Source organism: Bos mutus, chromosome 1 (genome assembly GCF_027580195.1).
Source record: "Bos mutus isolate GX-2022 chromosome 1, NWIPB_WYAK_1.1, whole genome shotgun sequence".
NCBI lineage: Eukaryota > Metazoa > Chordata > Mammalia > Artiodactyla > Bovidae > Bos > Bos mutus.
The window spans coordinates 68,431,689-68,459,680 of NC_091617.1; the positions used below are offsets into that span (position 1 = coordinate 68,431,689).

Genomic DNA, 27,992 nt, shown 5'->3' on the forward strand with positions numbered 1-27,992 from the left:
AGTCCCAAACATAAGGAAGGACACCATCTATTAAAGACATTTTATTTGTTATCTTTTATATTTCACAGTCAAGAAAAAAAAATAATTAAAAATAACTTGCACGGAGACAGGACATTAGACACAAGCAAGGATACTGTTAACATTAAAGAAAGACTGTGCTCGAGGTGACTGCCCCCATTCTTGGCTGTGTGTATGTTGGTGGCCGCTGCTGAGCCTCTGAGGGAAGGCTGATGCTTTGGTGAAGTACCTCTGGAATCTGTATCACAAGGCTCGAGGGACATTTCCAGTCCAGGCCTTCTAGTTGACATTAAGAAGGTCCTGCATTGCCAGTAACTGCTCCTCAAAAACTAAGACATATGTCTCTTTTTCTGTCCCCTGGGTGTGAGGCCAGGTCACAAACTCCCAGCAGGGAAATGAAATCCCTATATTTGAGGAACAGAAGTAGCATCTCTGTTTTAACTTGCTAGAGGATGAACCTGAGCACCTTGAAGGATGGTATCTCCTCCCATTGCCTGGGACCTCCATAGCTGGTGTGTAAGAGTCTTCCAAAATTAGGCCACTTATCTGCAGTGTATCAACTCCAAGCAACATTCTTCTAGACTCTTCCAGGAGTGAATAATCCCAGGGAGCTTCCTTCTAGATAGGAAATTGTTATTGTTGCCCCACCAGGAACAAAAACTAACCACTGTCCTGACTGGAGCAAATCAGCTATCTTGCAAATGCTCACAGTATCTATATGCATTTAATTTCATAGGTACTTGGTTGGCAAACAAGCTGTATTCATTGTAAATAGTCACAACTTCCATTCAGAGAGGCTAGATGTTGGATGGAAGAGAAGTACCAAAGGCCAGATCTTCAAGGCTGCTCCCTTCTCCATCAGTCTTTTGAACATTCAAAATAAAAGCTCATATGAGTTGAGGGGCTGTAGATGGATCCAAATTCTTACAAAATTCTAGACAAAATGAGAGAGGGGAGGGGAACTCTTAGAAAAGAAGTATGCCGACAGAAATGCATAAAAAAATTTAGTTTCATAAATGATTAACACTGTTTTAAAATATTATTTGAATAATATTATTCAAATAGCTCTTTATGCACTTTGGCTTATTTGATCTTTATCCTCTGAAGTAGGCTTCATTTAGTTCATTTCACAGATGAGTAAACTAACCCAGAGAAGTCAAATAACCTGTCAGAGATCACACAGCTCAGAGCAGGAAGGGCCAGACTGTGAACCAGGTCTGTCAGATTCTAAATCCTATGCGTGCTGCTACTGCTAAGTCGCTTCAGTCATGTCTGACTCTGTGCGACCCCATAGACGGCAGCCCACCAGGCTCCCCTGTCCCTGGGATTCTCCAGGCAAGAACACTGGAGTGTGTTGACATTTCCTTCTCCAATGCATGAAAGTGAAAAAATAAAATGAAGTCGCTCAGTCGTGTCCGACTCCTAGCGACCCCATGGACTGCAGCCCACTGGGCCCCTCCATCCATGGGATTTGCCAGGCAAGAGTACTGGAATGGGTTGCCATTGCCTTCTCCAAACTGAGCCACTAAAGGCCTTTCTTCAGAGGCAATACTTGAAGTAAGCATTCCACCAGTGTGGAGAAAGGGAGGCTTGAAGTGAGTTCAGTGGAAGGTTCACCCCAGGTAGGACCAACAGGAGTCCATGAGACATCCATTCTCGACTACTGCTAACTGGACCCTGTGTCCAACCCCACATGGCACATTTTGTGCAAATCACCCCTTCATGCACACATGAAACACTTAGAGTCCGTGACTAAAGGAAAATCAACCATGAGATTTTAAAACAAAACGACTCAGATTTTCCCAGAATATTCAAAGTGCATTAAGACTCTGAAAGGATGGCCCGTTCACCCGGGCCACCCACAAAAGCTGAGCTCAAACCTGGGAAGCGGGGATGCTGTGACCCCTTCCCCGGCCCTTCCCCCAACCTCCTAGGCCCTTCTTCTCCTCAGCCTCTTTACTTTTCTTCTCTCCTGCGATGCCTCACCCCTCCTGCTTCCTCTGTCTCCGAGCTCTTCCTCTTTTAAACAAGCCTTTTTTCTCCTTGCCTCTTGGGTTTCCCCCTCCTCGTCTCCGGCCCTTCTCCTTTGCCTTCTGTCTTGTCACTCCTCCTTGCAGGAGTCTCCTCTGGCAGGCTTTCTCCTTTCAGTGTTTCATTCGGTCACACTGAGCAATGCCAGCTACAATTCTCTAATACAAATCTCAGGAGAACAAGCTATTCACCTTGAAAGTCCTCCCAAGGGAAAGAAAATATTACCAGCCTCACTTGTTACTTTAGAAATTGACCAGGTTGCCTTGTGGTCTGGGTGGGGAGGAGAAGAGAGATTTGCCTTTATGTGGGCTGGCTGGAAAGGACCCATGTAAACATGGTTCCATGCTTACAACCAATAGTCCTTCCCAGGCCAGACCTACATTGGGTCCTAGGGCCTTTAGCAGTCTAGGAATTATCATCACAACCACTGGAGTTATAGCCCAAGAAATGTATAAAGAGACCTTAAGGGCATCTGAATTAAACTTCCCTTTTTACAGCTGAGAAAATAGATGGTAAGAGAAATTAAGTGGTGTGTCTAAAGTCACATATAGGACTTGCCTGTTGGCTCAGACGGCAAAGCGTCTGTCTACAATGCGGGAGACCCAGGTTCGAGCCGTGGGTTGGGAAGATCCCCTAGAGAAGGAAATGGCAATCCACTCCAGTACTATTGCCTGGAAAATCCCACGGACAGAGGAGACTGGTAGGCTACAGTCTATGGGGCCGCAAAGAGTCGGATACGACTGAGCGACTGAACTGAACTAAAGTCACATAGATGGTCAGTGTTAGGGACCAACTGGTGGCTAATTATAATAGCTTCCTAATGAAAAATAAAAAAGGTCTATGGGGAAGCCAGGCCTGCTGCTGATATAGTAGCCCGGTCCCAAGTCTGCCCTGGGGCATTTCACTTAACAAAGGCAAATAGAAAGCATATAATACTCACCTAATAGTCTGGTCGGGGTATGTGCCTTGTGTAGGGGTTCTCTGGCTGGTTGTCTCTGGGCAGGTTCACCTTGATCTTAGGGAAGATGCTCCCCTCTGCTCCTAGATTGCTAAAGCCAGTCTCCTTGAGTCTCAGATTTCTTGAGTCCTTCTCAATCAAGGTCTCTTCTTCCACATTCATGCCTTTGTTCTTCAACCTGTAATTGGTAACAGAAATTAGGATCTGACAATGGTGGCAAGTTCCTTGAAGCAAATGTTAATATTCTTTTTTCAATATTTAAATTTTTTTAATAATTTCAAATTTACATCCTAAGTTACCCCCACCCCCCCCAAAAAAATTACACAAAGCTCCCATACATCTATCACCCAGAGTCCTCAACTGTTAACATTCCTGAACCATTTAAGAATAAGCTACAGATCTGATGTCCATTACTGGTAATACTTCAGTACTTCATTCAGTGTAGATTCCCTGACTCTCCGCATAAGCTCCATGTAACCATCAAAACCAGAACATTATCCTGATCCAACATTACCATCTATTAATAATTCTGCCTGTCATATTACATTTTGCTAATAATGTTAGTATTCTTCAGTGTGCCTTTGAATTACTTATGGAAATGATAGTAAACGTTAAAGAAAAAGGATGATTTGTGATACAGTTTTTCATTCAAGCAAAGTCAATTCTATAGAAGCACCTCAATGAATAAGATGAGTTCAAGGCATGAAGGTCTTAAGGAGAAATAGAAGTTTCCCAGGATCTGCTGCGAGCCCTCAAGAACCTCAAATGTAAGCATTCAGTGCCAAGTGGAAGGATTTGAGGTGAGGGAGGCACTTGCCTCCCTGCCAGTTACTCTGATCATTACCCTTCTTTCCTTCTGGCCCACAGTCACCCACAGTGCTGCTCTGGTAGAGTGGGTGGTAGGGCCAGAGGCATCCATAAAGGCCACAGGGCAGTCCAAGGGTGACTCTCAGACACTGGGGTGTTGTAAAGGAAGACCCATTCACCTGCTGACCCCGATAGCCAGCACAGAGTTCTTCCCTGTGACAACACTCCTGTCTATGGTGGCTGAGAAGAGGCTCCCTTCCCTTGGGAGTGGGCAAGAAATTCTAATTCTTGGAGGGCTTCGGGAGAAATGAATCCAAGGCTGAGCTAAGAGCAAAACCAGGCTCTGCAGCAGGAAGAGGGAACTGAGAACCAAGGCTGTTCCGGGACACAGCTCTATTGCAGCCCCTGAGGGCCCTGGAGACCATGGCAGTGAGCCGGTCCACCATGGAGGAGGCAGCCTTGCTCCGGAGCTGAATGTCCTGGCCCCCCTCCCCCTGGGAAAGGGAAGGCCATGTTCCCAGTTCCCAGCTTGGCATCCTTGCAATCAAGTCTCTGGGGAAGAGTTAATAACAAAACGGAGTGAAAAGGAAAAAAAAAAAGAAGAAACAAAATATTTTAGGAATGAAAACTATTTGTCCTCTCACATTACAGTGCAAGACAACCTATTTGCCAAAATATAAGCTATGAGCCAAATACTGCTTTTAAAAAGTAGCTTTTCATTTTTTTTTAATCAGAGTGATTCCTCACGTGGCACATCTAGAATGGAATAGATGATAGCATTCCATCCCTGTTAATGGAGGGAACTTTATCTAAATGTGGAGTGAATGAATGGATCCTACTTAAGTTTTGAAAAAGGGCACTTAAGGCACCAAACTGAAAAAACACCATGCAGAGATAATGTTTCTACTTAAAACCCAGGAGGCTCAGCTGAGGTGTCCTTGTCCTAGTGTTAGTCACTCCATCACGTTCAACTCTGTGACCCCATGGACTGCAGCCTGCCAGGCTCCTCTGTCCATAGGATTCTCCAGACAAGAATACTGGAGTGGGTTGTCATGACCTTCTCCAGGGGATCTTCCTGACCCAGGGATCAAACCCAGGTCTCCTGCATTGTAGGCATATTCTTCATCATCTGAGCCACCAGGGATGTTAGGCTATTTGCCGTGAGATTCTGGGCAGGGGTGACTTGATGAAAATTATATTTGACAATATCAATGGAGTTAAATATTGCTAATAAAATAGTTTTTTGTTTGATTTTTTTTTGAGCAAATAAAGGTTTATTGTAGGGCAAACAAGGAGAATGAGTGGCTCATGCTCAAAAAAACCCAAACTACCCAAAGCATTTTTAATGACATCAGAAAATGGTTGTTATGTCACTTTATAGGCTTCCCTGGTGGCTCAGATGGTGAAGAATCTGCTTACAATGCAGGAGACCTGGGTTCAGTCCCAAGCTTGGGAAGATCCCCTGGAGAAGGGAATGGCTACCCACTCCATTATTCTTTCCTGGAGAATCCCATGGACAGAGGAGCCTGGCGGGCTACAATCCATGGGGTCACAAAGAGTCAGACACTACTGAGCAACTAACACTGATGTCACTTTATAGTATTAAGCAAAAACAAATCTCAACAAAAAATTTAAAAGCACAAAAGATACAAAATTGATTTTAAACAGTAGCCAAAAACCTAGAAGGATGTATGCCAAAATGTTGGTTGTTTCAGGGTGGTGGGTTTTATGGGTGATTTTTTTATTCTGCTCCCTTACACATGTTCTATTTTCTTCAGTGAATCATGTGTAGCTCATAGAATCAGAAGAAAGTTCTGATGATAAAAGGTCAATGGTATTAGAGAGGTCTCGCCTTATTTTCCTTCTGTTGCCTGGGAAAGGCTGAATGTGTTTGGAAACCAGAGTGTAGTGCTGACGGCACTGTGACCCAAGAAAGGGACACTTTGTCCCATACCTCATTGAGACGATGAGTGCAATCACCATGCCAAGAATGACGATGCCAGCAATGGTGCCCACGATCGTGAGGATCAGCTGAAATGCTGAAAGGGAAAAGAGAAGAGTAGGAACAGCTTCCCCCAAGCAGACGCCCCTGTCTACTGCACAGGTACAGGTATTCCCAGTGGTTTCTGGCCAAGAACACAATGGGGCTGTGGTCTGTGACCCCCCTTCCAGGGCCAGGATGAGTGGGTGGCTCACTTCCTTTAACCCTGTGTCCACCGTCACCCCCAACTGTGTCTTCAGAACTCAGTCAGAAGAGACAAACTTGCCAGAAGAAAGAAGGCCATAAACCCAAAGGAGGCCATGGTGGCAGGCCTTCCTGGGCTTGTAGGGAGTGGGATCTCACCTGAGGTCCACTCTATCTCCTTACCTCTGCTGCCTTTGCCTGCCGCCATAACTGATTTTGCTGATAAACTTAGGGGAACTAGGTTGGAGTTAAATTCGTCCCTAATAGAGGAGCCAGGTAAAGACTGGATGGGATTGGTGAGGGAAGAGTCTGGAGGTTCATTCCCATTCAGTCTCCTCTAGATCTGGTCTGTTTAGTGTTCCTGAGCACTTAAAATGTCGTCCCGATGTGGCATGTCAGTGTAACATACACAGTGGATTTCAAACACATGGTATGAAGAAAAATGTAAAATATCTCTAATAATTCTTATATTGATTGCCTGCTAAAATGATACTATTTTCCATATAGTAAGTGAAATAAAATTTTATTAAAAATCAATTTCACTTATTTCTCTTTACTTTTAAAATTTTACGTAGAATTTTTAAAATCTGAAATTAAGTTTGAAGTTCATGTTGTATTTTTATTGGTCAGTGCTGCTCTAGATCCCTTTGATTCTTCCTGCTCCATGACTCCCCTTTATGCCACCTCTAACTAACCAGGATGCATGGGGCCATTGATCATTAAGTCTGGAAAAAAGCCTCAAAGGTCATCTGAGCCAAACTTCTCATGTTATAGGTAGAGACACTGAAAGCCCAGAAGGAAGAAATGACTTATCAAACCCAGGTTCATAACAAAATACAGTAGAAAAGAAGAGCATTTCTAATCACTAACTTTGTGGCTGGCTGGGAAACTAACAGAAATATTTCCTTCACCTTGGGTCATTGATCTTTAGTTCATTATATAAAATTTTAAATATAATACAGCTAGTATTGTCCCAGTCTGGTGAGGGTAGGGCATGGGAGGGAACAAAGCAACTGAATTTACAACAACATATCCCAAACTTGGAAAAAGGAAAAAAATTGTTAAGAAACACTAGTAAAACAAAAAGATGATTTGAGTACTTAAATGTCTGGTTTCCAGTTTTGCTCCACTATGAATGTAAACATTTTTGGAATATACTGGTCTTTATCCTTTCTAGTAGCAGACAATGAATATTTAATCTAATGCAGGAAATGAATACAATGTTGGGACAACCTTCTTTGGCCTGGGACAAGTCCAGGGGTTCCAGCCCATCTCTTGGGCTGAGTTCTATTGTTTCCCATAGCCGAGAGGCTCTACCTATGACCTAAGGGTGCGCATGGACCCAGAAGACAAACTCCAGGCAGATTTTCTTTCTCTTCATGTCAGAGACTTTGGGGGACTGGACAGAATTTTGAATGTGGTCAATGTCTGTTTCTCAGAAGCTTAATAACAAAGGAAGACTTTTCTACTCACAGTCTTCACAGTTGATTCCACTGTAGCCAAATGGACACCTAAAATACAAGAAGGAAAAGGAAACTGTGGTAAAGAACCTTATGAAAGCAGGTCAGAGTTCCTACCCAACCTCCATGTCTTCTGTGCATCCTTCTTTCATTGTCTTCTCCCCGTTCTGTCTCCTCTTTCTCTCTTCTTCCTTATGCACCCCGATCTTCCAGGTAAGTACCTTTCATGGCTCTCGGGAAGATTGAGGGGGCATACAATGCTGTGTGGTTCCATTGGCTACCAGCTGAATGCTCCATCTTCAGAGCACGGGAGGATTCATTGGTTTGGGTGAAGATGAGTCCCAGAGGCCTAGCACTTAGTGGGACCCCTCAAGCTGGGAGACCACATGGCTCACTCTATTACTTATTTGCTGCCCTGTGAGCAGGGACTTGCCATTTATATTCTCTGAGCTTTAGTTTTGTCACTTGAAAATGGGGGAATGAATACATTCCTGAAGTTGTTATTTGAGAAGCGTTACCTACTGTAGTTCCCAGCACACAGATAAACGTTCAAAAATTGGTGGTGGTGGTGCTGCTGCTCTGAACCTTCTGCCAGTGAACCAACTTCCCAAACCTAAACTCATACGTACATTACAAGCTCTGTCCTTTTCACCTAGCCTTAGCTATGAAAAGACGAAAAGGGGGTGATTTCTCTTACTCTTGACAAATCCCTTGCTTATCTTCCTTGTAGCCTGGCAGGCATATGCAGTCAGCTGTCCCGTTGCTCGTCACTAGGCATTGCCTCTTGCTCTGTGCATTGCAGGTATCGGAACACATTGCTTCAAAAGAGAGTGATTTCTGGGTAATTTTCAGAAACAGCCTCTTCAACCCCAAAGTGACACATCACAGAATACAATTTTTCACATTGCTTTTTCTGGGTGAAACTAGGCGCTCAGTGGCTGTGAAGTGGTACGTGGACCTCTTCACCAGCTCTTACCCAAGGCCCCCTCCAGGCCCGTAGGATGAAAGCCAAAATTCACATCCCTCAGACTGAAATGCACATGGAGGCTTGAGCAGGAAAGTGTGTACTTCGTGAGAATGCAGAAGGAAAGGGGAAAGAGGTGAACCATTTGAAGCAGATGGAACACTTACCAACACACATAAGCATCTGTGGTTTTGGTCTCACCAGCCCGTCTTTGCACTCACATAGTAAGCCATTGTCACAATAATTTTGGTCATTCGGTTTTTTACAACCATAGTAATCACACTGATCTTGCTCTGAGAGGCACAAATAATTCAAAGACATACTTAGCAAGACAATATGGATAAGCTAACTTGTGAAAACACCCCATTCCATTGTGGTCATCACTGCCTTTTAACACATTTTGGGATTCAACCAATGAAAATCCAAGATTCTGAAATTCAGCTCCCCAGTGGGTCTCTTCTGTAAATATTTCCTTATATAATTCAATTAAAATTAATTCAATCCCATGCAATAGAATTCTGTTCAAATTCTCTTTTGTACCTAGCTCTTTGCTGGGTTCCACGAAGGACACAGTATCTGCATAAGTTTTGGACCCCATCTTCAGAAAGTTACATGTTTATACCCTTAGGAAGTTGCGACCAGCAACTTGTAACACGGATTTTAAGTACAGTGGGAATTCAGGGGCTCAGATAGCTAAAGATAACATGGAGAAGGTGGAAATTGGGCTAAGTCTTGAAAGAGAGGAAAGATTTTAATAGTCCGAGGCAAAGTCTAAGTGCAGTAAACAAGGGATGAAAAGAAGGAAAGGATTGTTGTCTGGGAGTGATGGGACTGTACTTGGGCAGGGGAGAGGCAGGGAGGTGAGGTGGAAGAAAGTAGAATTCTTGGCTCTGCAGTTGATTGTCTGGAGGCTTTTTGTTCAATCATTTGAGTTTTGGTGGGTTCAAGGTGTCTTCCACCTGTGAAATGGGGCTAATGCAAGTGTCTACTATAGGAGACTCAACAAATAATTGTCCCGTGGTTCATTCATTGGTATAGCAGGGTTAGAAGGCTAGGTTAAGGCCACTGACTTTTATCCTACAAGTCTGAGAATCCATTGTAGATTCTAAGCAGAAGCATGGCCATGAGAAAACCACCTTTTAAGAATGTTAGTCTAGAAAAAGACTGGAAGGCATTAAGGACAAAAAGATGAATCTGAAATAGATTAGGGGGAGAGAATAGGAGCAGGTAGAAGAGATGTGGTTACTCTCTTCCAAACATCCCAAGCCTGTAACTCACCTTCCTTTACCACCTGCTGTTTGAAAATGCCTCTAAATAAAAACTCAGAGAAAGAGATTTTACAACTGTTGACATAGAAGACAGACCCTGTCTTTGCAGCTGAAATGAGAGAGCAACAACTTTTCTCTAAAAGTTTTGAGCTCTCCCTTCCACATGCTGGGCAGTTCGTGCTCCTGTGGCCATCTCCAGCTGGGATCATTTGAGACTCTGTTAATGTATCTGAGAGCACATGCCTGGTCTCAGAGTGGAGAGATGCTGAGAGGAGTTGTCAAAAAGAGCAGTTCTTAGAGCTGAGGCCAAATGGTTTCAAGTTGGCCAGGCTCAGAGCTAAGGCAGTTCAAGTACAGCCAAATGGGAGAACTGCAAAGGGAACCCTAACTTTATCTTGAAGAATGCACTGGATATATTCATTTGATGACCATTATGAGTGGTCCATCCCCAAGCTGATCGGGACTCTCAACTTCCTCACACTTGCTAGAAATCTCATCTAGCCAAAAGCAGGGTGTATAGTAAGGTTTTGTCTTGCCCTGCTGACAATTTCATCTTCCAGGCGGGTATAGCTATTCTGACTACATGAATTGCTACTCTGGACCAAATTCTGACCCCCAAGGAGAAGTTTATTGGCAGGTAGAAGTGACTGGCTCCTTGGAAGACAAGGACCAAGTGATAGCCAGAAACAGGAGTATGACTTTGAGAGAGTAAATGTTGTAATGTTCAGAAACGCTAAGGTGTAGTTCCATGGTATGAGACTCTGGAAGATGAAAACAGTTCAGGAAAGTAAGAAGCTTTGAAAATGTAATCCTAACTGTGTAGCTGTAAATGACCCTCAATGAGCTATTAAAAAAAAAAAAAGTGGGAGAAGGCCAGGTAATTTAAAGAAACTGGCATGGTTTGCACAGGAAGTTCTCAGAGGAGAGATATAAACAAAATATAAAAAGAAAGTCCTGAAACCAAAGGTGGAAAATTAGAAGTATGACAGTCCAGAGTCCCAAATGAGCTCAGGCTTGTTACAAGCAAAACCCAAAACAACGACAACAAAAATCCAATTACAAAGAGCAAAGGGTTAAAAATAAAAAATGAGCAAATAAAGAGTGTGTTTGTTTTCCATGTCACAGGGGCTCATGGAAAAGGCCAGCCCTGGTTGGTGTGTTTATAAAACAGCAAAAGTGAACTGTTACAGCTCTCCTGCGGGCATGTGCATCTGCCTAAAGGGGAAACCGTGGAAGTAAAATTTTCTTTAAGCATTTGGAAAGCTGTAACTTGGTACAGAGCACTCCTGTTTCCGCCTTTCTTCATCTTTCCCAGTCCAGAGGCTATTTATCCAAGGCTACCTTCGAAGAAGAGGAAGAAACAAGTCAGTTTGATGACTTAGGGGATGGTTATAAATGAGCAGAAGTCAAGTGACTGGGGAAAGGGAGGGAGGAAGAAAGGATGGTTCAAAGAAAACTCAGAGACGTCTGTGGATTCAATTATCCAGTTCTTCTGGCCCCCTTCACAAGGAAAGTAAAAAATTTACTTCTATTTATTTATAATAGAAAATGTAGATAGGTCTTCAGGTAAATGTTGAATAAAATTATTTAATACTTACGGTCATATCCTGAAAAGGTACTTGAGTGTGCATTAATCGCCTTTGTAATGGCATTTGATATAGTTGTCTCATTTTCCTTTGTACTTTCTGTAAAAATGTTTACTACTGCTACGTCAACACCCTGGTTACCAGCACGCATTTCAGATCTTGCTGAAGTGGATGCGCTAAAAATGAAATGAATCCATCACTTGATGAATTGAACTAAAGCATCACCAAATTGGTCTTCAGACCTCCCAGACTCTCAAATCTCTCAGAGTTAGTCCCAACCCATTTTTTTATATCCACAGTTGAGGCTCAAAGAGGGAGGCCTGGGGTTGCTATAAGATGGCCATTTATAGACTTAGAGATCTCTACTCAATATGCATTCAGAGGAAATCTAGGACTATAGTAAGGTCCTAGTGGAAGGCACTTAGAAAAATTGTGGACAATCATTACTAAGTGCCTGGATTGAACCAGAAGTAGAATCAGTGACATGTGAAACAGTAAGCTGCCATTTTCTGTAGAAAATCAAGAGTAGATCTCCCGATGAGCTGCAAAATCTCAGATTTCTGCCTTGAGAGAGACAAAGGGATATGTATTCTTTTCTGCACACAGAGAGAGCAGTAATCAACCATATTGAGTCTGGATCATTCCCAGAAAGGGCCCAGAAAGCCAGCAGGCAGCTTCAAAGTGTGTGTGTGTGACTAGGCCTGGGCACACCTGACCCAGAGGAGAACTGATCTCAAGAAAGGAGGGGCCGTGGGAAGCATCAGACGTGCACGCATGCTAAGTTGCTTCAGTTGTGTCCAACTCTTTGTGATCCTGTGTACTGTAGCCCACCAGGCTCCTCTGTCCATGGGATTCTCCAGGCAAGAATTTGGAGTGGGTTGCCATTCCCTTCTCCAGGGCAATCTTTCCAACCCAGGGATGGAAACAGCATCTCTTTAGGTCTCCTGCATTGGCCAGGTGGGTTCTTTACCACTAGCACCACTTGGGAAGCCCAGGAAGCATCAGAATGTAATACCAAATCACATCACCTTGCTGCAAGCCATCCTAAGGGTCTTTCCCTCTCTCTAACTAGCACTACAGTTGGGGTCCTGAGATCAGCTGTGCCAAGTTCTAATTCTTTCATTTATCCAAAAAAAAATCAAGTGATAAAACCACTGAGAGAGAAAAAAGAAGACTTTAAAAAACTTCTTCCCTCTCTGATTTGTGTCCATGTGTTTTTAAGACTCAGGATATATTTTTGCAGTCCTATTGTTTTTCTATACTCCATTCTGACTTTTGAATAAATACAGAAGTTTGAAAACACAGCCAACCCTACTTAGATAATGTTTGCAGCTATATGGGTTCTGTGGAACAATTCAGAAAATCCAAAACATGAACCAAATTCTGTTTTTAGGAATGATCACCTCAAAAAAAGGAGTCCAAAAAGCAAAGTGGGCTTTAGAATCTTAAAGTTTCATGATTTGTTCATGGTAGAACTCAGAGGTAACAAAGGAAGGTACCAGGCAGTGAGAAAGGGGTACCTGGTACAAACTCGTCTTTATCAGTTGAAAGATGACCAGAGATCTATGGTATAAATTTGCAGTGGGGCTAGGAAAGAAATGCCATCCATAATTCATTCATCATCTGAAGAACCTACTAGCATACAGCTCAGGAGGCAAGACATTACTCATGGACGAGTTCAAGGAAAGGATGGAGTGGCCATGCACTCAAGTGACAAAAGGTTGTCGTATACAGAACCAGGGGAGAAGGCAATGGCACCCCACTCCGGTACTCTTGCCTTGAAACTCCCATGGACAGAGGAGCCTGGTGGGCTGCAGTCCATGGGGTCACTAAGAGTCGGATACGACTGAGTGACTTCACTTTCACTTTTCACTTTCATGCATTGGGGAAGGAAATGGCAACCCACTCCAGTGTTCTTGCCTGGAGAATCCCAGGGATGGCGGGGCCTGGTGGGCTGCTGTCTATGGGGTCGCACAGAGTCGGACATGACAGAAGCGACTTAGCAGCAGCAGCATACAGAACCAGGGCGCTAGCTTCCAAGTTAAGAACCCAGAGATCTAGACCCAGGGGAGCCACCATCTTCTGTGGCCCAAGACCAGTCCTAACTTCCCTCAGCCTGAGTGTCCTCCTCTGTCCAAAGAGAGATTGGAGTGTAGGAGGAATTCTGGGGATCCTTCCAATTCCAACATTCGGGCAGTAAATAAAGAGCTTGGGGATTCCGAGGAGAGAGCACTGGTCTGGAGCCTAAGAAATGCCCTCTGAAGTGAGACTGAGGTCCATCTGCCCGCCACTGCCCCCAAGCTGGGGGAGTTGCTCCTCTCAGGACACTGAGTTCACAGGTAAGGTGTTGTCACCAAACACCCCTGGCTCCCTTTCAGTAACTCCCTAAAAATGGAAGGAGTGCCACAGTTTCAGGGAACCACTCCCCACCAAATGACTCCGTGGGACCAGCTCTCCATCACACTTGCAGGGTCCCCTATTCTGGAAGGCAAACAGATGGGAACTAATACATGTTGAAACTGACTACATGCCAGGTACTTTGCACAGGGAAGCTTTCCAACAGTATCTCATTTGCTCCCCACAGGGTTCTGGGAAAGTTGATCAGAGTAAACCAGATATACAGATTAGGTAACAAAAGTTCAGAGAGGTTAAAACACCCACCCAGTCACACAGAAATAAGGTGCCAAGACTGGGATTCAAGAAGAGGTTTGCCTGCTACCTACTACTGTCATACCTCACTGTTCCTGCTTTTATCCAGTCATCCTGATGCATGAACTCCCTGTTGTCCCCTAAAGCAAGCCTAACACCCTTCAATGATGTATAGCCTTCAGTATTGTCTGCTGTGTCTCCAGCTTCCAGCCACTGTGTTGGGGCCCAGCCTCTCTGCCTGCTGCCTGTACCGTGCCTCCCGTTAGACTGCCTCCTGGCTACCAGTCACACGTGCCCCTTGCTCATCGCCAAGATCACAACTCACGACTTTTAGGGGATCTTCTCTTAATTCATCTTTTTCCACAAAGGATTTGACAATGTTTATGAAGATAGATGTGATAACAAAACCACAGAAATATAAATACATTAGAGCTGCTTGTTCTGCACGATTCTGTTTACCTTAGAGAGTTCTTTCCTCAGCCTGTAGCATTTGTGTATCGATATCCTTCAGAGAAGGCCAAGATGGAATCACTAATTTCTTGAGAATCCTCTACCTCTTTGGGTTTCCAAATAGCACACAGCCCTGGTCACCACATGCTGATACGCTCATTGCATGCCTGTTCTTACCGTAGAAAGAGCTCACGACAGGCCCTTCAGTGACCAGTCGTGTGACTGGGGACTTCCTGTCTGCCTCATTTCCCTCTTTGAAGGAAGAGATGGCCATGAACCATTCATTCTCCTCCAGGCCCCCTGGGATGCACATTCCAGGGAATGGCCAGGTGTGGTTTGTAGCCAAGGGATCAAACAGAACAAACAGATTCAGGTGATGTCCTGGACCATGTGAGCAAGTTGCTAAGTAGCCAATCACAGGGAACATCTTGCTATCCCCAGGCTACACTCTGCCCACCCAGGCCAGGGTCAATATGCATCTGAGTCAGGGCCCTTTGTGGTACTCAGACTGACCACCTCTTCTTGACTTGTGACTGGCCACCCTAGGACTTCAGTGCCATATGGGGAATGCAAGAGGAGACTAAAAGTTAGGGAACACAGCCTGCTTCCAAAGTACTCTGTCCACAGCAAACTTACCTTACTTTAACAATTACAGTCTGTCCGTATTCAGAATTGTTAAATGTATCTTTAAACTGTGGAGAAGAAGAACAGATTTAATAACAACTACAGCAAGGGGGAAAAGTAATAGTATATCTAGATTTTTAATATAAACCCATTTCTAAACGCATTTATGTAACACAGCAAATTTATTCTTTACATGTGCTCTAACACCTTTCAGTAATTTCTGCTTTAAAATAGGGTGATTCTGCTATAAGTCAGAGCTACCTAGGAAAAAGATGGAAACCTGAAGCACTCAGTCAAATCAATACTCTTAAATATAATGTGACTGACTTGTTTTCTCTTTTTGAAGTCATGTGAAGTTTTGCATCTTTGTTAGACTTATCTATATGCATACTTCATACACTCATCAATTTACCCAAGGAAGACTTAAATGCTTACCTTCCCAAGGCATTATGCCAGAGACATAGATTACCAAGATGGGCAGACCCAGCCTATGATCAAGTTATACCATGTAACTTCAGATTATACCATGAAGCTGACAGAGGTAAGTGCCAGAGATAATACAATCTTCCATGGAAGTTCAAAGAAACGCTCTTCCAGTCTCAGAGCACAAGACAGGGCTTCATAAAGGAAACGGGCCATAAAGCATTTCAGTAGGTGGCACGGGTCCAGGAAGTAGACAGAGGAAGGAATAGCTCACACCAATGCTTGGGAGCAGTGTGGCTCAGAAGACAGCTGAAGGGTCAAGTTTCTCCATTTGTCAGCATTTGCAAATTTTAACTTCTTTGAACCTCACTTTCTCACTGGGAAATTTGAGACAGCAGTAATTCCCACCGAATAGGGCTCTAATGTGTAGAAAATGAGATGGAATACATGATACATAGCTTTGTGAGCTGGAAGGGCTCCAGCACTGGTAGATCTCATTAGGCCTGAGTTGTGTTCTAAGAGCAGACAACTTTAGATACTTGTAAACAAGTGGCCAGAGATGAAACTGGGACCTCTGGCAGGGGTGAGGTGGAGGTAGGCTGGAGGTCCCAGCTAGAAGGTAAGTTATTTGATGCCAAGAATGGGTTCATTTCCTCTTATGATACCACCGATACCTGCCCATCCCCAACTTCCATCCCATAGCACTCAGCATAGGGCCATCTCCAGGAAACACTCAACAAACACAAGCTGACTGATGATTGAAGAAATTAAATGTGAAATCATAACCTTGGACATGTCTTCCTCTCTTTGGACCCCAGTCTTGATATTTATTACATGAATGTTGAACTGGGTTGGTGCAACTTTTTATAATTCAAGAATTTTATTATTTTCCCCCACACTTTAAAAGATCATGGCACCAGTGTAATTTTAAGAGATATTAAAACATTTCTCTTATTCTAGTCAAATTCAAATAAATTTGATACTCTAGTTAAGGCTGAGCAGCCTTGTATCCAGAATATGTCTCTATTCCTTTTAATTCTTTTAAATATCAGAAAGAGCTAGTATTTCTGTAAACCATCGGAGCACTGCGAGTCTACGTAGGATCAAGTTCATTGGATGACCTCCAAGGTTCTATCCAGCTCCACTGTTGACCATTGGCCATTTAAATTTCTTAAATCTCAAAAAAAAAAAAAAAAAAAAGATTGCAAAATTAGCATCTGGCATAGGAAAAAGGCTTTCCTTTTCTTTTTTCCTTCTTCCAGGTCATCCTTCAAGGATTTGAGGATATATACTTATTGATCTGAAGGGCCAAAAGGCTGGGCATGGTGGCAGGAATTATGCAAACAGGCCTGCCAGGCCCCCACTGCACAACAGAGCCAGCAGGGGAGAAGCAGCAGCCCTGAGGGTCAGGCAGGACTGGGTTCAAATTCCTCGTCCTCACTCATCAGCTGGGTGACCTTCGGTCAGTTTATTTAGCCTTCCTGATCCTTGACTACCTACCTCATCTGCTAAACAGTATCATAGTACCATCTTCCCCATGTGGCTATTTTGCGAATTAGAAATATACATAAAATGCCAGGTACAGCATAACAGGGAAACTTCAAATCCCTATGCAGCCTGTCCACTTGGATCTAGCTGGGGACAAAATAGACCCTGAGAGGCTTCTCAGGGCCTGAGCTGGCACTGCCCCGGCTACATGGTCTGCTAAGAGGACATTAAAGAAAGTAAACTGTCTTTCTTATCCTATCTCCAGGAGTTGCAAAGGAGTTCTGGTGTATCCCTTTAAGATTAAAAGTTTCTTGGATATTATAAAGTGCTCTATCCCCTCCCTGGCACCTCTGGGACCATCAAGATCTGACTGCACAAGTCACTAAACTAGTCTCTAAACCAGGGGCCTAGATCTGTAGCAGGAAAGGCTTCTGGACACTCATATACCCAAATCATGTTGGGAAATGCAGTGGCCACAGTGGCCAGTGCTCAGTAAAGCCACATGAGACAGCTGAAGGATTTCCTAGAAATGGAAACACTGGTGTTGCTTATCCTCAATGTGCCAAATATCATCTGAGCAGGAAATTGGACTATAGATCCAGGGTAAGAAGCTAAGTCACAGCCAGCAGGCCACTCATGCACAAGAGGTAAGGCAAAGGGGCTCAGGCAAGCCTGGGATACAGCAGACACAGCTTTTATCACAGCAGTGCCAGCCACCGGCTGTTTGGTCATGAGCACGTGCTCTCCCTGGACTATCTGTAAGATCATTTGGATAATATTTTTTCATGTTTTAACAATTCTAATAACAAAACTCTTTTATAATTATGTAATTTCAAATGTAAACACACTGTCATAGAGTAAAACGTTAATTTTTTTTCAAATTTGTATAAAATGCTTTATTGGTTTCTTTAAAAACACAAAAACCATAAAGCGCGGTAGCTTCTACTGTAGAGCCTCTAATCTAATCAAATTTCATTTGAAAACTGAGAAGACAAGATTAAGAGTTAAAGCATCATGCCAAAAGCACACACTACTAATAAAACACACAACTCTGACAAACCTCACATTCATCCTCATGCCGTACTCCAAGGATCTTTGACATCTTTTGATTTTTGACTTAAAAGAGGTGTGTTTATCTTCTTTACATAATTTTTAATCTGTCGCTAGATGCTGTTATTCTGTACTTTGTGGTCCATTTTCATGCCACCATGCTTCGTGGGCCCCCATTAAGACATTCGTTTTTTAAAGTCTTTCTCCACCTAGAGTTCTGAGATATATTCCCAACCTAATATTTTTCCTTTCAAAACTAAATTTTGAGAAACACTGGCTGGACACCGTCTCTGAGACCTTCCAGACCTTCCTGACATATGTGGTTCCAGAATACAGATCTCCATCTCCTCCATGTCTACACACTCACTCACAGTAATCAACATGAAATGAAATTGTTGTTCACTTTGACCTTTTTGACAACGGGATAAAGAAGTAATGTTTATTAATTCAGATGGAGTTCCTCCTCCAGACATTAAAGAAGCCAGACTATGTATGCCAAAGGAAAAAATACAATTTTTCAATTTTTTTCTCTTCAATTCTATGGAAATAATTTATTTTAAAAGAGCATTACATTTATCTGCCCATTTAATCAGCCTCTGTAAGAAAGAGTATGGCATGGCTAGAAGTGGCTTTGAAGGTCCTTGGCCGTGCCTCGTATTACCTCTGGTCGCGGGATCACAGGGAGGCCCCCAGGTCCTAGAGGAAGAGCCCAGGCACCAAGGAAGCAGTGACACTGGGAATTTGGAACAGCTACTGTTTACAGACAAATAAGGGTACATTTCACTGTTTGAAACACTGGGATAGCTGTACCAGCCTGTACCACCCAAATGCCAGTCTATACAAGTCAGTGTTAGAATAAAGAATATTTATAGAGGAAGGATGTTTGGAAAATACTTACAAATGTAGTAACTTGAATGTATAAATTCTGATATGCCTCAGAAGCTTTATTTTCAAGTTCAGATGTGTATGATATTTTGACCTTAATTGTACCAGGGAATATCTTTCCTGAAATTTAAGCAGAATCCTTCTGTGATATTCAATGCAAATAAGGTCCATTTTGCTTAAAGCATAGATTGTTTTTAAATTCTAAACATTTTGATGCTACAGTAATTCTGGAAATATGAAAAACATTACCCCAAACCCAACCTAACCTATCACAATTATTCTCATTTTGGTATATTTCTCCCAGCTCTTTTGTGTGTGTGTAGGTGTCTAGTTTGTATCATTATAATTGCAAGTTTATATCATGAGTCTTCTTTACTGACTCTTAATAGTAAACATTTTTCCAAATCATTACTAAGTCTTCATAATTATCATCTTAAATGCTATATAATATTCTATGAAACACATCTTTCCTTCATTGATGGAGTCACTCTTTGTTTTCAATGCTTTTAATTATTCAAAAGGAAACAAAGTTTGCACAAACATCTCAATGCACAAAACTTTTCTATTTTTGGGGTCATTCACTTACAGTGGATCCCCAAAATGAGATTACTCATGCTAACAACAGGAACAGCCATTTGGCCTTGGGGATATCTCTAATCCCTGTGCCAACACAATACATTCATTTCCAGTGCAGTTGGCAAGAAGGGATATTTCTTTTTCATGAAACAGACAAAAACATATAGCTCAGGAAACAGCCTTGGACTTTTATAGCACCCAGCTGATCTAACCAAAAAAGTGTAGTGTCAATTTGCTCTTAAAGTCCATTTCCAGAGCTGAGAAGTTCTTAAGTCTCCAAAACTAAGATTTGGTGTTATGGTACAAGTAAATCCTATGACAAAAAAAAAAAACGAAGCCGAAGTCAGAGACCAGGTTCCTGGCTTGTCTGACTCTGTAGCTTTAGGAAACCACCTCGTCTTGCATCAGTGTCCCCATGTAACAGCACTGCTTTGTATTCCTGCAGTCTTTGTGGTTTTACACACCCACATCTCTCATTTTACACACCTACCTTTCTACACCTATCATTTTCATTTTGACCCCATGGCACTGATCCTTCAACCAGATAAAGTGAAGGGACCCATTCCCTGCCCATACTTCTAGAACTAGTTCACATATCTGAATTGGTCCATCTCCTCTCCCACTAGGTTCCACTGAGATAAAGGCAAACTTTTTTTCTGCTTGGCTGGCCTTTGTTGCCTGCACATTTTCTTCTCCTTTTAATATTCCAGAAGCTCTTTTCATCATTATTTTAAGTTTTCTATTCCCTTTAGGCCTGAGATGCACATTCCCATTGTTCAGCCTTTGTAACTCACCTTTATTGCATGTGGAAGACTTATAGTAATATCCTTCTGAACACAGGCAAAAATAATCACTGAGCAGATTAACACACGAACCATCCTTACATGAATCCTCTTTGCAAGGTGTGCTGGGACCTGAGATACAGTAGAAAGAGATTAAAAATCTACAAGTGACAACAAATAACACCTGGAAATATACTTTTAAATCTTCATGTCTCCCTCCTGGGCACTTTCTATTACTTGGCTGTTACGCCATGGTATACCCTTAGAACAGCTAGAAACAAACACATATTTTCTTATGTCTCTAGGAAGATTGTTGCTAAAATTCTAGAGCCAAGCACTTGTCAAAAGTAAAGGTCAGAGTTTGGTGAGTAACAGTCTGCTCAGAAAGAGATCCCAGTGTTCTAATTCCAAGGAGTAAAGAAATACTTTGGATTTCACAGATCCTCCAGAACTTTGATGTCCACTCCTCTAATACTAGGTGGGGTGCTCCAAAATCATTTTAGAGAAAGCACCATATTTTTTTCGGAAGATATGAATGACTGACTTACAGGGAGGACCAGGCAAAAAACTACCCGCCACCCAAAACTAGATATTATACTCTGGTTAACATACATGGTATACAGACCTATGAGGAAGGGGAAGGGAACAACGTGGATTAACTCAGTAAAAATTCTAAGAGGAAGTGATGAAGGGCCACTCTACTTTCTGGCTTTCCGAGTGGATGACTGAATAAATGGTGAGAAGAATATTACCATGGTTTCTACACCACTGCTGAGGATTCCTAGATCAGACAGCGTGCAGCATCTTTTCTATCTTTGGAAAACTGACGGGATCCGAGAAGAGAAATCACCAGTTAGCCAAATGGCGATCTTGGCTAGCCATTTCCCTCTGTCAAATGAAATGATTCTGAGCTTTGATTTCAGAATAGGTTGAATGACTGACAAACTTCAGAGCTGTCTTAAAATTCTTATGGTTCCATAGGTGGAAATCGTTGCTTAAAAAAAAAAACTACATATAAGGTACAATGTATATAACATGGTCTCTTTTTTATTGAAGTATAGTTGATCTACAATGTTCGTTTCAAGTGTACAGTATAGTGATTCAGTATTTTTGCAGATTATACTACATTAGAAGTTATTACAAAATAATGGCTATAATTCCCTGTGCTATATAATATATCCTTGTTGCTTATCTCTTTTATACATAGTAGTTTGAATCTGTTAATCCCATATTCCTAATTTGTCCCCCTCCCCTTTGGTGGTTCGGAGAAGGCGATGGCACCCCACTCCAGTACTCTTGCCTGGAAACTCCCATGGACGGAGGGGCCTGGTAGGCTACAGTCCATGAGGTCACGAAGAGTCAGACATGACTGAGCGACTTCACTTTCACTTTTCACTTTCATGCATTGGAGAAGGAAATGGCAACCCACTCCAGTGTTCTTGCCTGGAGAATCCCAGGGACGGGGGAGCCTGGTGGGCTGCCATCTATGGGGTTGCACAGAGTTAGACACGACTGAAGTGACTTGGCAGCAGCAGCAGCAGCATAAACTTTTACCCCATTTAAGCTATTTTTTCTATAACTATGGGCCTAATTCACTTTTACTAAAAAATAAAATAGTGCTAGTGAGGAATTCTCATACTGGTGGGAATATAAATATAAAGCATAGCCATTTCAGAAGACAGGTTGGCAGTTTCTTACAAAACTAAATATATGACCCAGCAAGTGCAAGCTTTAGTATTTACCCAATATAAATGCTAAACATTCACTTAGTATTTACCAACCTTTTTCCACTCAAAACCCTGCAAATGAATACTTAGAACAGTTTTATTCATAATTGCCAAAACTTGGAGGCAATCAAGATGTCCTTCAGTAGGTAAGTGAATAAACAAACTTGTACAGCCAGACAATGGAATATTATTCATGTTCAAGCCTTGACAATTAACATGGCCGAATCTTAAATGCATATTACTAAATGAAAGCAGCCTATCTGAAAAGGCTACATACTGTGTGATTCCAACAACATGACATTCTGAAAAAGGCAAAACTCTGGCAACAAAAGATCAGCAGTTGCCAAGGGTTAGCAGGGAAAGAGGGGTGAATAGGCAGAGCACAGCAGATTGTTAGGAAGGTGAAAATGGTCTTTATGATGGACACATATCATTCCACATTTGTCCAAACCTATAGAATATACAACACCAAGAGTAAACCCTCAGTAAACTGGACTGTGATGTGTCAGTGTAGATTCATCAGCTGTCACAAATGTACCCTCTGATGAGGAATGTTGATAATAAGGGAGGCCGTGCAGGTATGGGGGCAGGGAAATATGGAAATCTCTCTACATTTCTCTCAATTTTGCTGTGAATCTAAAACGTCTCTAAAAAATAAATTCTATCTAAAAAGAATATTTTTAAGAGTAAAAGAAAAAAACAAAACAGGCTACCTGGACGTAGGAGGCATAATGCATGCAGTGTCTCACAAACAATAAGGGCCAGCCCTCTAACAGGGTGTTAACCAATATTCTAAGTAAAGTAAATGGCTTTTTAAGAAAGCCTTAACCACATTGCAAGGATGATTTGGAAAAGCCTAGGGAAGAAGTCGAGTGCAGCACCATTTTGGATATACTGGTCAGATAACTCCCAGTGTGTCTTTCTCCTTGGCAATAAAGGACAGACTCGGTAGCATTTCTGTGTGCCAGGAATAAAGTCACAGGATGTTACAGTGGGAAAAGGATTTTGTGGCTATTTAGTTCAATCATCTCTTTTTACAGGTGAGTATGTTGAAGCCAAAAGAGAATTGGTTTGGCCCATGCCTCACAGTTAGTATAGGGCCAGAACACAAGAAGGCTTTCTTACTCTGACAGAGGGTCTAGGGAAGCAGAAATGGCATGGAAAAGCTCCCTTTCCTGACTACAGGAGAACTGATTGTATAGCTGTTCCAAACATGAAAGAAGATTGGGAGTGCACCCTCTGGCTCCATTAATCAGTTATTTCTTAGATCTACCAAAGATTACTGAGGAAGCCAAAAGAAGAATGTATAGGAAGACATCAACTTGCTCTTTGACCCTGGGCAAGTGGCTGCCCTCACTGAGCCTCAGTCTCCCTAACTAAGAATAACAGGGTTAATCTAGATCCTTTAAACATAGGTTTGAGAACTCTTTTAGACCAGGGGTTGGAAAACTATGTCATAAGCCAATTCTTGCCAGTCCTCCTCTGTTTTTGTAAACTAAGTTTTATCAGTACACAATCAGCACATTCATGTGTATATTGTCCATGGCTACTTTGATGTTAATATGACTGAGTGGGGTAGTTGTTTAAGAGATCTTACTATGGCCCACAAAACCTAAAATATTTATTAGTTTGCCTTCACTGGTAAAGTTTACTGACCTCCGCTGCTAAGTCGCTTCAGTCATGTCTGACTCTGTGCGACCCCAGAGACGGCAGCCCACCAGGCTCCCCCGTCCCTGGGATTCTCCAGGCAAGAACACTGGAGTGGGTTGCCATTTCCTTCTCCATTACTGACCTCTATTCTATACCAAACTTTGGGAAAAGAAGCAAGTGTTTCCTGTCTCAATAACTTAGGCCGGAGGTCAATCTTCATCTCTTAGACAGTATCCCTAAACATCTGTCCTTTGGATCATGACTCTGGTAATGTCACATGTTTTCAATAACATTTGATGAAGAATCAGGGTAGAACTGGCTTCTTTCTTCAGTAGACCGAGGATCTAGTAGTGGGGATCTCATCAGTGCTTATTAGCACCTGACCTCAGAGAAAAGAGACTATTTCTAAAAATCTCCTAGGGAGAGGGAAGCTGCAAAAGTAGCTTTCACAAAGTCCAAGTTTAAAAAATTTTCCACATCTGGCAAGTAGCTTGAGGAAAGAATAGAATGGAACTGCAGGTAATCTTTTAGCATCTCTGCCATCACTATTAGCCTGTGTGACCCAGACTTTTTAATTCCAGGGTTTTATATCCAAGGACACCTTGGGTTTCTTTACACACACTTCCCTTCTCTGGCAGAACGCACATACTTACCATCCTTCACAATACTGTGACTCCTTAGTGAGGAGATTTGAGGGACTTGCTCTTACCTGGAGTATGTATGGTAGAAGTAGACGTATTCGAGGAGGGAGCAGGAACTATACCACCTGCGGGAGTAGGTGTACTCGTAGCAGTGTTAGGAGTTGTACTCTCTGTGGTAGCAGATGTGTTTGTGGCAGTAGAGGCTGTACTCTCTGTGGTAGCAGGTGTGTTTGTGGCAGTAGAGGCTGTACTCTCTGTGGTAGCAGGTGTGTTTGTGGCAGTAGAGGCTGTAGTATCTGTGGTAGCAGGTGTGTTTGTGGCAGTAGAGGCTGTAGTATCTGTGGTAGCAGGTGTGTTTGTGGCAGTAGAGGTTGTAGTATCTGTGGTAGCAGGTGTGTTTGTGGCAGTAGAGGCTGTAGTATCTGTGGTAGCAGGTGTGTTTGTGGCAGTAGAGGCTGTACTCTCTGTGGTAGCAGGTGTGTTTGTGGCAGTAGAGGCTGTACTCTCTGTGGTAGCAGGTGTGTTTGTGGCAGTAGAGGCTGTAGTATCTGTGGTAGCAGGTGTGTTTGTGGCAGTAGAGGCTGTACTCTCTGTGGTAGCAGGTGTGTTTGTGGCAGTAGAGGCTGTACTATCTGTGGTAGCAGGTGTGTTTGTGGCAGTAGAGGCTGTAGTATCTGTGGTAGCAGGTGTGTTTGTGGCAGTAGAGGCTGTACTCTCTGTGGTAGCAGGTGTGTTTGTGGCAGTAGAGGCTGTACTCTCTGTGGTAGCAGGTGTGTTTGTGGCAGTAGAGGCTGTAGTATCTGTGGTAGCAGGTGTGTTTGTGGCAGTAGAGGCTGTAGTATCTGTGGTAGCAGGTGTGTTTGTGGCAGTAGAGGCTGTACTCTCTGTGGTAGCAGGTGTGTTTGTGGCAGTAGAGGCTGTACTCTCTGTGGTAGCAGGTGTGTTTGTGGCAGTAGAGGCTGTAGTATCTGTGGTAGCAGGTGTGTTTGTGGCAGTAGAGGCTGTAGTATCTGTGGTAGCAGGTGTGTTTGTGGCAGTAGAGGCTGTAGTATCTGTGGTAGCAGGTGTATTTGTGGCAGTAGAGGTGGTAGTATCTGTGGTAGTTGGACTTGTGATGGTAGTAGTTGCAGTATTTGTGGTTGAAGGGGTATCTGAGGTTGTATCGTTTTGGTTCGCGGCTGGAAGAATAAAGATATCAAGTTTCAGAAAACAAAACACTGAACATATAATGGCAGTTGCTATTATTTAATACTAATTAGTACCTAATCCATTTTTTCCTGAAAAATAAATGCAGTGGACTATATTAAAAATAAAAACACATGACTACTTCTAAAAAAACCTGACATAAATGAAATTAAATATTGAACAGACAAAACTGGAAAAATGTTACTGGGGAGTTCTCTGGTGGGTGGCCTAGTGGTTAGGATTCCGGGCTTTCACTGCCGTGGCCTGGGTTCCATTCCTTATCATGGAACTGAGATCCTACAAGCTGTGCATCATGGCAAAAAAAAAAAAAAAAAAGTTACTGAAAAGTACGATGACGGCAGTTGGCCTGTTAGCTCAGCTGGTTAGAAAAATATGAAGTTAATATCATTTATTGTTTAATTGCTATTAATTATAATTTATTACTACAATTTGAAATATAATTATACATTAATATCAACAGATATTATTATGAGATGTAATAGCATTTATGTCTGTAGTTGCAAAACTATCAATCTGAGTTTAATATTCCTCAGAGTAGTTCTCAGTGAGGACAATTGAAAATGCCACCAGGGGACACTGTTTACCACCTGTAAGTGGCTTCCTTTTTGTCCTTACAGTTCATGGCAATTACCCTAATTTTCCATTACAGGACATACTAGTTGAGGGATGGTAGAGAAGGGGGTATGTTTAAACAATGATAAAAAATACCCCCATTAAGGTATTTAATGTATCAAACTTCTTTCAAGATGTTTTCTAGTGATGTGTACCCAATTCTTAATTCTAAACACAGGAACTTTTTAAAGAGTAAGATGAACAGAGATGATCTTTGCCCTAAAGGCTATGGTAATCATCAAAGTCATCTTTTTTCCACTCTTAGGAACCCCTGGACACATGAAGTAGTAAACTCTTAGTAATCCCATAATCACTTTTCTAGAACCCTTAATTGTCTCCAAGAGCTCTGAGAATGATGGTCAGTTTAAAAGAAATAATTAAAAGAAAAGTTTTAGTGAGGAAGCTATTCCTAAACCTTTGGATATAGAAAACTGCTGAAGATGCTACCAGATTTCCCCTTGGGTCTTGGACACCCCTGGATGGTAGAATCTGGCTCTTCACCTTGAACAAGGCCTGGTTTAACCAGTCAGTCATAGGCAAGTGTCCTTCCAGGAACAAGAGAACAGTTGACCAGCTCTGGCCATTTTGACTGCTGCTACCCTGCTCCTGCTGCTACCCTCCCTTATCAAGGGCTTACCTGTGCCCAACTGTGTCTGTGGAACAGATATGAGCATCAACATTTGACAGAAGTGCCACCAATACTCAGAGGATTAAGGGATTTGCCTAGAGATAAACGCTAATTCCCAAGTATAAGGGGCAGAAAACTCTTGATGCCACATTCAGGGATTAAACCAGGTCCATGCTCTGCATTAGGACCCAAATGACATTTGGGGGTTAAACAGAAGGAGATTCTAGGACACTGAGCTCTTGGAACTACTTGGCCTCAGGACTTTCAAGGGCAAATCTCAGGCTCTCTGAACCCCAAATCCTAGTCCAGAAATTTCTTTTCACTACTGTTCTATCTGCCTTCGTCACAGACTGAAATGCCTTGTGTCTTTGAGCCCCTAGGAAACTTCATCCACAACACAGTCCACCTAATGGGGCGGTGGGAATTAGTAGCTTAAACCTGCTGATTCTATCTCAGAGACAACAAACATGATTAAAGGAATGAAAAAATTTTAAGGGTTCCTTACCTAAGGCTGGAAAAAGGAGGGCAAGAAGAGCGAGGTGAGCGAAGGCTTTCATTTTGGATGTTCTCGCTAGGTAATCCAGGAAGGAAATGATTTGCCTCCAGCTACCTTTCTTTTAAACTCTGTCTCGGGTTCAAAGTCCAGTCATCAACTGACGTCAAACCCAACAGAGGCAATTACTAGTCAGGGTTTGGTCGTATAACATAGGTCTCTCTCGAGGTTTTGAGATCAAAGAGGTGAACCAGACCTTACGGATTATTTTTTCTGTCTCATAGTCCAAAACAACTCAGGACAGTCCATCCAAACGTCCTTGGGAGATTATGGAGTGGAGGGGGGAATGTTAATGTCTTTATATCCCAAACATCCCCAAGTTATCACATTTTAGGAGGTCACATTCCTCTAAACACCCAGTAATAAAGTCTGGGCCCCTCGTGCTGCGATGGAGTGCAGGAAATCCAGTTTCCTCCAGCTGTAGTTCTGAGAATCCCTGAGGTGTCCTCATGTGTTTCCCCAGACTGTTTGTTGCTGAGCTTTTATCACCTTTTGCTGTGGATCACTACTGTGGGTCTCTTTGATGACCACTTCCAACAACTGTGTATTCATGTCTCCAAGTTTCCCTGGCTCCCCACATATCACTGTAACTGGACATGGCCCCCCACTAATGTTCTCAAAAGCAGTTAATATAATGTTGTAGCATTTAACTTTACTGAGAGCTTGTGGGTGACAGGTCAAGGGGGAAAGAAAGAGAACAACTCAAAAAAGGTTACTTGATATCGTGACTCCTACTTGTTCACAAGCCATGTCCCCTTTCGAAGGTCCCCT

General features: G+C 42.6%; 1 protein-coding gene across 1 annotated transcript; it reads right to left on the bottom strand.

The window, feature by feature from the left end:
* Window positions 1-105: 105 nt before the first annotated feature.
* On the bottom strand, window positions 106-27,971 carry MUC13 (mucin 13, cell surface associated). Its single transcript, XM_070358862.1, has 14 exons — window positions 27,938-27,971; window positions 26,678-26,693; window positions 24,865-25,400; window positions 24,291-24,644; window positions 20,217-20,336; window positions 18,860-18,966; window positions 15,013-15,068; window positions 11,290-11,453; window positions 8,591-8,716; window positions 8,157-8,277; window positions 7,473-7,510; window positions 5,769-5,853; window positions 2,990-3,185; window positions 106-952 (listed from the first exon to the last, which is right to left on the bottom strand). The coding sequence occupies exons 1-13, from the start codon at window positions 27,969-27,971 to the stop codon at window positions 2,990-2,992; spliced, it is 1,953 nt and encodes a 650-aa protein (XP_070214963.1). The 3' UTR covers window positions 106-952.
* Window positions 27,972-27,992: the final 21 nt, after the last annotated feature.